The 12,741-nt window shown below is 42.1% G+C and overlaps 1 protein-coding gene across 1 annotated transcript in view; it reads left to right on the top strand.

Annotated features, from left to right (window-relative positions):
- Positions 1-3,401: 3,401 nt before the first annotated feature.
- The window catches only part of CACNA1F (calcium voltage-gated channel subunit alpha1 F), a 64,363-nt gene continuing 55,023 nt past the window's right edge, over positions 3,402-12,741 (top strand). Inside the window, exons 1-6 of the mRNA XM_063293004.1 lie at positions 3,402-3,429; positions 7,248-7,509; positions 7,598-7,703; positions 9,249-9,388; positions 10,994-11,136; positions 11,995-12,147. Of these exons, the coding sequence (XP_063149074.1) occupies positions 3,402-3,429; positions 7,248-7,509; positions 7,598-7,703; positions 9,249-9,388; positions 10,994-11,136; positions 11,995-12,147 (832 nt within the window). The remainder of the gene's footprint in view (positions 3,430-7,247; positions 7,510-7,597; positions 7,704-9,248; positions 9,389-10,993; positions 11,137-11,994; positions 12,148-12,741) is intronic.

The following is a 12,741-nucleotide window of genomic DNA, read 5'->3' as shown; positions in this document are numbered from 1 at the left end:
TCGTGGAGCGGAGTTATAGACTAACGCAGCTGCAAAGGAAATTTCCGCGCTCGCTGTGAAGGTGCTTGTCCCGCAGAATTCATTGAAGTCAGCGGAGAAATACAGGCTCTTTAGAGTGTCTGTGGTAGGGAAGCGGTATCTTTTTCGTCAAACAACATTTTCCAGCAACTTTTCTTTTTCGTGCCAGTTTTATTTTTCTGTGAAAGGTGTGATTTGCGGGCAGTGCTGCTACTACAGTACTGCTGCTGCTTTTAAGAACCGTCCTACAAGCACCAATTGATCATCTCTGATTTTGGAGGCGGGGAGGTTGGAAATATTAATTTACATGCCAGTGTTTTTTTAACATTCCAGAGCAAACACTTCCATGATAAACACGTTCAGATCGTGACAATGATCCATGCACCTTTCCCCTGAAATTCACTTCCCAATTCAGATACGTTTATTTAACTCATATCCTGCCTTTCCTCTAGGAGCAAAACGTGAGTGGGACCCTCACTTTATCCTCACGGCAACCCCATAAGGTAGCTTGGACTAAAAGAAAGCATCTCTAAGGTCACCCCCTAAGTTTTATGGAGAAATAGTGACTTGTGGAGTCCTTGGTGCTCTCTGAGCCTTGTTTTCTTGCAGACGTTGCGTTGCCAGACTAGGCAACATCTTCAGCACTGAAGTTGTTGCCTAAGTCTGGCAATAAAACGTCTGCAAGAAAACAACAAAGCGCAGAGAGCACCAAGGACTCCATAGTTCAACCCTGAGCTACAAATATTAGCTTAAATAGTGACTTGCATATGGGTGCTATTGTTCCAGTCCGACATCTCAAGGTTAAAAATGCGCCAGGTCTTTCCAGTTTACACTGCTGTGTTTGCTGCGGCCCTGAAATTTGTCTAATGATTCTTATTAACACCCCCCACTTCCATTTCTGGAAAAACCGAAGCAGGAAAATGTAAATGAACGCGGAAGTTAGAAGCATTGGTCTCTCTAAAACGATATCTATGGTTCTGCTATGCCGCGCCCTTTCTAAATCAAGCGGGAACGGAGAGCATGCTGGGGATTGTAGGCTTTCCGCGCCCTTAGCAAGCACTGCTGAGGACGGGGGAGGAGGAAAGGCTGGAAAGCGCTCAATTAGGAGCAGCTGTCTCCTAGCAACTGAAACATCGTAATGTCAGCCAAATCTGCCTTAGGCTGAAGCATTTCTCTCAACTGCATCAGGTTATAACCTTCCACCACTTGTGAGAGGAAAATTAAACGCAGCCTAAGTAACTGCTAAAAAGGCCACGGTCGCTTACTGCTAAGATACTGTTTGTGATTGGACAGTATTGCAATTTAATTAAAAATGCTTATATTGCCCAGCTATCAAACCTAGCGGTTATGCACACCGTGTGTGACACACATACATAACAGACTGGGATGGAGAGTGAGGGCCAGGCCAGTTTAAAACAATCCTCTTGAAATACTTTGATGCCTGAAGCTAGCAGCTGAAGGTAGGGACGTTTATGTGGAGTTACTCCTGCTCATTTAACTGAATGGCAAGCCACCATTAAATCAACCAAGGCTCTTGTTAGAGAAAAGTTCCTGGAGGAATTTAACTCTTCACTGGCAAAGAAGTATTGGATATTTATCTCCTTTATTTTTTTTTAAATCATACAATACTTGTAAGAGTGTTTCAAGATTAGGCTTTTTCATATAAACGTAATTTCTACCTTCACAGCATTTTATTGGCTGGGAGCACACAGAACCATCTTCTGTGATTTTCCTGCCTGAGTAGGTGCACAGTATTTTTGGCTGCTGCGACTTTATCTGGAAGAATCCGGAGAGTACCTACTGGAAGAAAAAATTATTTATTAACTATATTTTTATGGCAGGTTGGTAATGTATGTTCTCTGGTTGTCTTATAAAAACAAACAGTTACAACGTAACTGTTAAAGTAAGCAGAGCCAACTACAAACTATTTTAAAGGCTTTGGTGAATAAAAAGGTTGTAGCTTGAATTTGCGAATAATAGGTACTGTAGGTAGATTTGGAATTTTATAATTGCTTAGTGTCACTTATTGTGACTGTAAATACATCATGCTGTATATTGATGTTGTGTAATTCTAACTTCTAGTTAATTTTTTTTATCGTGGCTGGGCCTGTTGGGAAGCATGTTATAAATAAAATACTTGTATGAAGATGAAACCAGTTGACTTAATCTTTGTAGGATTTTTGTAACAGGGGTTCCTCTATAAAAAAATGCCCTCTTCCTGGCAGTCATTCATCTAACTTCATTTTTCAGAGGCACTTAGAGCAGGCCTCCAATCTCAAGATTTAGATATGGGCAAGATGGTCTTCCAAGTAAATGAACCCTGAGGTAGATAAGCAAGGTTTGGATTGTGTTTGTACCACATACTGAATCACAAACTAGCTAAATGCACTTTAGCCTAACATGTTATAGAAAACCAACCCGTGTACTTAGTTTATGGTTCAGGGTATTATGCAAATCCATTAATTCACTAAGCCATGATTAAGTTAACAGTGGGTAAGCAGGTCATGTAAATACAATCTTTAGTCAGAAGTAACCATCCCAGAATGCGCTCTTTTAGAAAAGCAGCAAAACAGATCTTTAAGCAGGTGACTGGGAGTTCAAACAATGCTACATGGAGAAGGAAGGGAATGTGCACTAGACTAACACAAAGAACTTGAGCTGTATTTGTGCATGCCCTGGCCCACAAATTGGCCAGCTATATTTTAGCCTAGTGTATTGAACAAATTCAGCCTATGTGGTTAGTTCAGTGTGTTGTGCAAACCTAAAAAAATGAATTAATTGATAAACTGTGGTGTGTGAACACAGCCAAGCTGTCTGTTCAACTTTTGGTCATGGAGGAATTTATGATATATGCAAAAGCTCAATATACTCAGTTGTGCTGTCTCGCATTGGGACAAGGCTGTACCCCTTTCTCTAGTATCACAGATGGTCATGATACTCTCAAGGCCTCATCCTGTTGGTTGATTGGGATGTCCCCAGCTCTCCACAAAGGGTGACCTAACCAGCTGTGAAATCCCTCCTCCCTTCCTCCTGTGCTGCCCTTTAAAGTAGGCAATCTGCCTTAATCCTCAACCCAGTAAGGGAAAGGAGGGAGAATGAGAGAGGGGGAGAGAGCAAATGAGCACGAAGCAGACACAAGGGGGGAATCCAGTTCCTTTCTGAAGAACCCCTGTTGTGAAAGCAAGAGGCGCATCTGGTGACTGGCATTCCCATTTCATGAGTCCATTAGCTTTTAGCTTGGCCCTTCCTCCCCATCCAGGGAGAAAGGCCAGAAAAATGGAGATCCCTCTTTGCACAGTGGAGAGGTAATTGATCTGAAAGGCTAGCATTCTTTTGAAGATTTACACATCTTTTCTTTCGTCTTTACACAACCAGCCTGCAAGATGTCTAAGTCGGAGTGCAACGGAAGACGTGAGTGACCCCATGTTGATGTAGTTGGTTGTAGGAGTAAGGGTATGGACAGTTGGGGATTTTATAGGGCAGCCTATGCATATTTAATGAGAAGTATATATAGGATTGTACCCTCTGGGGCTTATTCAAAATGTACTGAAAAATTAGTAGGACCGATTAGTAGTGGATATTAAAATAAGCAGGTTTGTGGGACTCAATAAAGGATAGACAACTCACAATCTTACTATTAAGAAGATTGCAGAACTTTGGAGTTAGAATGGTTGTTTGAAATAAAGTCCTGCCAGTGTAGTATAGAAAAGAAGTTAAAGTAAGGTGATTGGGACATAGTTTAAGATTTGAACAGTACTGGAATAATAGAAGTTTATGGATTTGTTAGTAAAATCATTAGGGAATATACACTGGGACAGAAACGCAAGAGAAACTTATTAACAGCTTGATCTCATAGAAGCCTCCAGTTTGGACTAGTTTTCCAAGCTGAAGCATGCTGTGTTGTATTTTATGTTAACAGCTGCTTTTCTTCAGAATTTTTTTTAAAGAGGAGATTAAGTTCTTTGCCCCTTCACACATTTGTTGTTGTTTATTCGTTCAGTTGCTTCCGACTCTGTGACTTCATGGATCAGCCCACGCCAGAGCTTCCTGTTGGTCGTCACCTCCCCCAGGATCGAGTCCGTCACCTCTAGAATATCATCCATCCACCTTGCCCTTGGTCGGCCCCTCTTCCTTTTGCCTTCCACTCTCCCTAGCATCAGCATCTTCTCCAGGGTATCCTGTCTTCTCATTATGTGGCCAAAGTACTTCAGTTTTGCCTTTAATATCATTCCCTCAAGTGAGCAGGCTGGCTTTATTTCCTGGAGGATGGACTGGTTTGATCTTCTTGCAGTCCAAGGCACTCTCAGAATTTTCCTCCAACACCACAGTTACAAGGCATCTATCTTCCATCGCTCAGCCTTCCTTATGGTCCAGCTCTTGCAGCCATATGTTACTACAGGGAACACCATTGCTTTAACTATGTGGACCTTTGTTGTCAGTGTGATGTCTCTGCTCTTAACTATTTTATTGAGATTGGTCATTGCTCTTCTCCCAAGGATTAAGCGTCTTCTGATTTCCTGATTGCAGTCAGCATCTGCAGTAATCTTCACACCTAGAAATATAAAGTCTTTCACTACTTCTACATTTTCTCCCTCTATTTGCCAGTTATCAATCAAGCTGGTTGCCATAATCTTGGTTTTTTTGAAGTTTAACTGCAACCCACCTTTTTCTTCAGAATTTTTCCTCCTTGCTTTCAGCCATCAAAGTGGTAGCATCTGCATATCTGAGATTGTTAATGTTTCTTCCAGTGATCTTAACCCCAACCTTGGATTCATCAAGCCCAGCACGTTGCATGATGTAGTCTGTGTACAAGTTGAATAGGTAGGGTGAGAATATGTAACCCTGCTGCACTCCTTTCCCAATCTTAAACCAGTCCGTTGTTCTGTGGTCTGTTCTTACAGTTGCCACTTGGTCGTTACACAGAATCCTCAGGAGGCAGACAAGATGACTTGGTATCCCCATACCACTAAGAACTTGCCACAATTTGTTATGGTCCACACAGTCAAAGGCTTTAGAATTGTCAATAAAACAGAAACAGATGTTTTTCTGAAACTCCCTGGCTTTTTCCATTATCCAGCAGATATTGGCAATTTGGTCCCTAGTTCCTCTGCCTTTTCTAAACCCAGCTTGTACATCTGGCAATTCTCACTCCATGAATTGCTGAAGTCTACCTTGCAGGATCTTGAGCATTACCTTGCTGGCATGTGAAATAAGTGCCACTGTTCGATAGTTTGAACAGTCTTCAGTGTTTCCCTTTTTTGGTATGGGGTTATAAGTTGATTTTTTCCAATCTGATGGCCATTCTTGCGTTTTCCAAATCTGCTGGCATATGGCATGCATCACCCTGATAGCATCATCTTGCAAGATTTTAAACAGTTCAGCTGGGATACCGTTGTCTCCTGCTGCCTTGTTATTAGCAATGCTTCCTAAGGCCCAATCAACCTCACTCTTCAGGATGTCGGCTCTAGCTCACTGACCGCACCGTCAGAGCTATCCCCGATATTGTTATCCTTCCTATACAGGTCTTCTGTATATTCTTGCCACCTTTTCTTGATCTTTTCTTCTTGCCATCTTTGTTTTTGATCATACCCATTTTTGCCTGGAATTTACCTCTGATGTTTCTAATTTTCTGGAAGAGGTCTCTTGTCCTTCCTATTCTATTGTCTTCTTCCACTTCCGCACATTGCTTGTTTAAAAATAATTCCTTATCACTTCTGGCTAACCTCTGGAATTTTGCATTTAATTGGACATATCTCCCCCTATCACTGTTGCCTTTTGCTTTCCTTCTTTCTTGGGCTACTTCTAGTGTCTCAGCAGACAGCCATTTTGCCTTCTTGCTTTTCTTTTTCTTTGGGATATATTTTGTTGCCTCCTCCTGAGCAATGTTGCAAACTTCTGTCCATAGTTCTTCTGGGACCCTATCTACTAAATCTAGTCCCTTAAATCTATTCTGCACCTCCACTGCATATTCATTAGGAATATTAGTGAACTCATATCTAGCTGATCTGTGGGTCTTTCCTAATCTCTTTAATCTGATCCTAAATTGTGCAATAAGAAGTTCGTGATCTGCTCCAGGTCTTGTTTTTACCGACTGTATAGATGTCCGCCACCTTTGGCTGCAAAGGATGTAGTCAATCTGATTTTGGTGTTGTCCATCTGGTGAAGTCCATTTATAAAGTCGTTTCTTAGGTTGTTGGAAGAGAGTGTTTGTTAGCAGAGTGAGTTGTCTTAGCAAAATTCTATTAGCCTATGTCCTGCTTCGTTTTGTTCTCCCAGGCCATGCTTACCTGTAATTCCAGGTGTCATCTGACTGCCCACCTTAGCATTCCAATCTCCTGTGATGAAAATAACATCTCTTTTAGGCGTGTTGTCCAGTAGGTGCTGCAGATCCTCATAGAACTGCTCTACTTCAGCTTCTTCAGCATCTGTGGTTAGGGTGTATATTTGGATCACTGTGATGTTAAATGGCTTACCCTGAATTCAAATTGAGATCATTCTATCATTTTTTGGATTGTATCCAAGCACTGCTTTAGCCACTTTACTATTAATTATGGAGGCTACTCCATTTCTTCTGTGGTCCTCTTGTCCACAGTAGTAAATCTGGTGGTCATCTGATGTGAAGTGGCCCATTCCAGTCCATTTCAGTTCACTGACACCCAAAATGTCTATCTTTAATCTTGACATCTCACCAATAACCACATCCAATTTGCCTTGGCTCATAGATCTTACATTCCAGGTACCAATGGTCCTTAGTACCAATGATCCTTAGAACATCGGATTCGCCATTCACCACCAGCACCATCGGCCGCTAGCCATCCTTCTGGCTTTGAGCTAGCTGCATCATCACATCTGGGGCTAGCTGAACTTATCCTCTGTTCCTCCCCAGTAGTATTTTGACCATCTTCCGACCTGGGAGTCTCATCCTCCGATGGTATACTGACACATCTCTGGTTGTACTGATCCATTTGGTTTTCACGGCAAGAATACTGGGGTGGGTTGCCGTTACCTTCCCCAGGGATCGTGTTTAGTCTGATCTCTCTGTCATGACCTTCCTGTCTTGGGTGGCCATTCACAGTTTAGCTCATGGCGTCATTGAAGTGCTCAAGCTCCAGCACCATGACAAGGTAATGATCCTTTGCTGGAGCCCTTCACACACACAAACCCTAAAAAAGACGATAGGCTCCTACTTAATTCCTTCTGTCTCTTATCACCACACTCCTCTTTTGCAGCATTGGGCTCTCCGGAGGCACCACCACGTACAGCAGCTGAGGCTTTTGTGGAAGCAACAGGCCAGGCCCTAGCATGGACACTTACCAATGAGGGTTCAGATACTTTGGGCTCTACTGGCAGCAATGCTCAGAAGAAGCGTCTGCAGCACAACAAGCATAAGACCCAGGGCATCAATGTGGTGCACCGTTCACCACGAGCCCTCTTCTGTCTACACCTGAACAATCCCATCCGCAGGGCTGCTATCAGCATAGTAGAGTGGAAGTATCCTAAATTTGCAAATTAGGAAAAGGGAGAAAGGAGGGTGGGAGAAGAAATTCCTGTTTGATACCTTAATGTGAATGTTTCCCAGACCCTTCGACATCCTCATCCTTATGACAATCTTTGCCAATTGTGTGGCCTTAGGAGTCTATATTCCCTTTCCAGAGGATGATTCCAATATCTCCAACCACAACTTGGTGAGTGCCTTTCCTCAAGCTATGAGTGGAAAGAAAGTAAGTGTATGAGCAGTGGGAAGAGAGTGTGAACCTAATTTAGTGAAAGAACATAGCCTTTGCATGTCAGACTGAGAATCTGAGTTCCTGTTAAAAGGATTTAGGAGTGTAGAATTGAGAAGTGCCTCTGGAAGACCTGAGGACCCTGAAAAATTGCTGCTAGTCAAAGCAGATAATACTGTGTTAGAGGGACCAATGGGCTTACAGCATAAGGCAGCTTTCTGCAAACTTAGGAAGCTTGGCTTTGACTTCTGTTTCCTGGTTCTAATGCTGTTGCATTATTGTAGTTTCCTCCCAAAGAAACCAGAAATCCTGCATAACAGTCTCCTCACCCCCGATCTTTCTTCTTTCTTCAGGGTTCCACCTTTACCTCTTGATTTCTGCCCAAGGCAACACCTTAATCCTAATTAAAACTATTATCTCCTAATAGGCATTAATCTACCATGTGACTCAGGGCAGTTGAGGTGACAGTTTCCCCTCCTCGCTGCACATACCACCCTGGCTTTGGTCACTAACTGACCAAAAGCTCCCAAATGCAGCTGGTCATCTGCTAATTGCAGCTAGGGTCAAGACTAGGGTTGAAGCTCAGCTTCCTTGGAAAAAATCCAAAATAATCCATTGATTGAAAATGGAGGTAAGCCTATTCCTGACTGCTCTTCCCTCTGGGGCAAAATTCAGAAAGACCAGTAAGGTCAGGCAAGATCCAATTTCTCAGTTTTGTGTCTGTGTTACGCAAGCACACTGACTGGGGAAGGCAAACCACCCCACTATAGTCTGCCAAGAAAACGTCACGAAAGTGGTGTCCCCCCAAAGGGTCAGACATGACTCGGTGCTTGCACAGGGGACCTTTCACCTTTCACACTTAAGCATAGTAAGTTGTGCAATTGATAAAACATTTGCCCTTTGGGGAAAGGAGAATTTCATAAATTATAGTGTCAAGGAAGAGTTCAGATTTTAACCATTCAGTTGCTACTAAGTGAAAGGTGAGCATTGGTTGGTATAGAAGGCTGGGCTCAGACTACATTCTTTTTCCAGCGCTTTGAGAGAAGTGGGGTTGAAAAAGAACATAGAAAGAATGGTCCATGTTCTTTGCTGTAAACCTGGGCCTCTTTTTTGCTCTCTGTGTACGCTTCCCTAATTTTGGATGCTGTGATCTGGGCAATATTTGCAGGGTATGCTTGTGTGTGACAGAGAGATGTCCAGCATTCTGCCCTTGTGTCATTTGTGTCTGTCTGCCTCTCTTCTTTCCCAGCAGGCTCTGTAAAACACTTGTGGTGGTGTTGAACTGAGATAGTGTTAATCCAGAGAAATCCTTGCCATTTTTCCTTAATTGGAATTTCCAGTCCCTCTTCTTTAGTATGGGTTTCCTGGAACCTGCAGTCTGGGTCTTATAAATGGACTTCTTAGGGACTGCTCTGATTTTGGACTATTTGTCCACACACTTGGTTTCAAAACACAGAATGCAAGTATAACTTGGTGCTCCTGTCCCTCTCCCTCCCAATTCTACAGGAACAAGTGGAGTATGTTTTTCTCATCATCTTCACAGTGGAAACTTTCCTCAAGATCCTTGCCTATGGTCTGGTCATGCATCCTAGCGCCTATATTCGCAATGGCTGGAATCTTCTTGATTTTGTCATTGTTGTGGTGGGGTAAGTTTTTATTGATTGATTGATTGGTACATCAATCAATCAATTGATTGGTACAGCTTGGTACATGGGTTCGACTCTCAGTTGTCTGATTCTTAAATATAGTTTCCAAGTGACCATCTGTCAATTAAAAAGGAAGAAGGAGATATGGATACGTTGCAAAAGCTTGGCTTTAGCTTAAGTGGAAAGAAATAGGCAGGGCAAGCAAGGATCCTGTAATGTAGAAGAGAAAGTAAATTCATGTCCTGAAAGAAGTCTTGTGACTTGAAGAGTTGCACAGAAAAGTTTATTCGTTATCAGAATACTATAATGGGCAAAATGTAGCTATCAGAATTCTTCCTCCTCCTACTATGAATGTTTTCAGAGTAAAAAAATTTCTTCCAGCATTTCACAGGAGAAAGGGGAGCTGTCTGAATTTTGCTTCTGATGAGGGCAGCAACAGAGTGGCTTTGATTTAAGTAGGATAGTGGCTTTAACTTAAAAGGCTGGTGTCCCAATCACCTTGTATTACTTGTAAAACTGAAATGTTGTGTATGTATGTGTGTAAACCTACACACTACTTATACACTATATTCATTGCCTCTTGAAACTGAGGTGGCACATGTATATATTTGTCGTTCAGACATTTCATTTAACAAGTAGACTCTGAAGTAGAGAGTTAGGCTGTTGAGATTGTCTGTTGGACTGTATTACATTTTTTAAAACATATGCATAGACCAGGAGAATCAAATGGTTGGGAGCTATATATACACCAAACTAATATAAAAAGGGGCATTTAGGACTGTCATTTTGGTATTTTGTTTACAGAACATTTTTAAAGGGTGGGAGAAGGTAGATCTGGAAGATTTACAGTAGCTTGTTAAACATTTCTAACACCCAATTGTTTAATGATAGCGGAATCATTTAAAAATGATTTGACCCTGACAGAAACACCTACTCTAGCCCAGTTTTCCCCTACTTGAGCTGTCTCCAAAGTGTGGACTTCAGCTCCCAAAATTCCTTAGTGAACAAGGCCACTGGTGAGTATTCCGAGAGTTGAAGTTCACAGATCTTGAGAACTACCTAGGTTGAGGAGGAAGACTGCTATAGCTTATATTCTGAAATGCAGAAAGTTTGGACAGTTAGAAGAGGTCTTTTTTGGGGAAAGGCTATAATCTCCAGTTCCAATTCTCAGAACAAATACCTGAGCAGAAGGAATACGTGTGGCGCAGAGTGGTAGGCGGCAGCATTGCAAGAGAAACTCTCCCCACGACCCAAGTTCAATCCCAGCGGAAGCTGGATTCTTGGGTAGCCAGCTCAGGTCGACTCAGCGTTCTATCCTTCTGAGGTTGGTAAAATGAGTGCCCAGCTTGCTGGGGAAGGCGGCGACTGGGGAGGGCAATGGCAAACCACCCCACTATAGTCTGCCAAGAAAATGTTGTGAAAGTGGCATCCCCCCCAAAGGGTCAGACATGACTCGGTGCTTGCACAGGGGACCTTTCACCTTTTTTTTCCCCACCTTTTGCATAAGGCTCCTATTGATTTCAGAATGCTAGTGAAAGCCAAGTCGGTCTATCATCCTGAAATCAGCCCTCCCCTGCCTTGTCTCATCCTTCATTTCCCCCACAGTCTCTTCAGTGTTCTTCTGGAACAAGTCTCCCACAAGCCTGGGGATGCCCATCACATGAGTGGGAAGCCAGGAGGCTTTGATGTCAAAGCCCTGCGAGCCTTCCGTGTGCTGCGACCTCTGCGCCTGGTCTCTGGTGTCCCTAGTAAGCCTCTCCTATATACACATTTCTCAGATACTTGTCTATGAGGAAAGGGCTGAATAAAAAATAATGTCCCTTACTATGCACTTACATGTTGTGATGCCAACTCTGCTGGCATGCTGACTATTCCTTATATGGCTGCACACTATGGACTTAATTATATATAACTGCTTTATTGCTGCTGGTTGCACAATGGCCATACTATACTTTTTTGTTACCAGCATATCGTATTAAGTACAGAGGCTGTTTTGAGATAACATAAAGTGCTTGATGGAGAGAGAGAGAGATTCCATATTACTTGTCACTGTCATGTTTTTCAATCCATTTGTCATTGTTCTAGAATGCAATTTAAGATCATACTACAGCTCATATTAATTCTTCTGTACTGCATCAGAGGTACTGAACCACATTGAACTAGACACATATAGGACTGTGTGTAGGTTTGTATGCTGGTGCATTGCAGAACCTGAAGTGCTCTCCACTTGATTGTTGCTGTTCTTGAAGCAAGCTGTGTACTATGCAGAGCCACATGACACTATTACTTTGCCATTCTGACTCCACACTGCATTCTACTATTTGTGATGCATAGCACACTATTGTGTTTGCCATTCTTTGTATCACTACGTGCTAACTTCTAATGAACTGCCTTGACTACGATATATATGAGGCTTAATTAGGTCATCTAGAAATGATTAACCTCCATGTTCTCTACAAATGAATATTGTGCAAGGGGAAAGAGATATCTCTCTACTCAGCACTGTACTCCTGAGATGGTCCAGTTGAGGTTGTACCCTTCATGCTGAAAGACGTTCTCAAGTTCTGAAAAGCTGATGTTGTGTCCTGACCACTCCTCTCTCATAGGCCTGCATATTGTCTTGAATTCTATCATGAAGGCCATGGTGCCCCTTCTGCACATAGCACTACTTGTTCTTTTCGTCATCATCATCTATGCCATCATTGGCTTGGAGCTCTTCATTGGTCGCATGCATAAGACCTGCTTTATCATTGATTCAGGTATAATTCAGCAAGTATAATATAAGCCTGTCAGATCTGTACTTTAAAAAATCCAGATCACACAAAATGAGAGCAAAGAAGTTTTCAATATATCCTTGCTTCCATCTAGTGGTAATCTGTATTTTTACTGTCCAGAACTGGTAGCCCTAGGCAAGGCAACTCTTGCTCCTCCACTCCCAAAAATAATACAGTTGAAAGTTAGTCCTACTCAAATATGAAATAATTGCAGGAAATATGAAATAATTGCAGGAAACAATTCTGCTTCATCCTTGCAGAGTAGTATTTGACTAACTTTTGTGAAATGCAAGTTTTGGTATGAAGGTAATCATTTTGAAGATTATGAAAGATTTCTCTAACACATTTTTTGGTACCCATTTGCAGTATTTTCTTCTTTGGCTGAAAGAGCTTTTCAAGATAGGTTATATGTCCTAATCATGTGTCTAGTTTTAAAAAGTGGTATGCCAATATGTTTTTATGTTGGAGTTAAAGAAATGACAGTAATTTTAAGTGAATGTTATTAATGTGATTGCTTTGTGTGGTCTAGTGCTAAAAGTATGGGGGGAGTTTTATAAGAGATGAGAACATACTTGGGAA

Source organism: Candoia aspera, chromosome 2 (assembly GCF_035149785.1).
Source record: "Candoia aspera isolate rCanAsp1 chromosome 2, rCanAsp1.hap2, whole genome shotgun sequence".
NCBI classification, from domain to species: domain Eukaryota; kingdom Metazoa; phylum Chordata; class Lepidosauria; order Squamata; family Boidae; genus Candoia; species Candoia aspera.
This window is presented reverse-complemented; position numbering and strand designations above follow the sequence as displayed.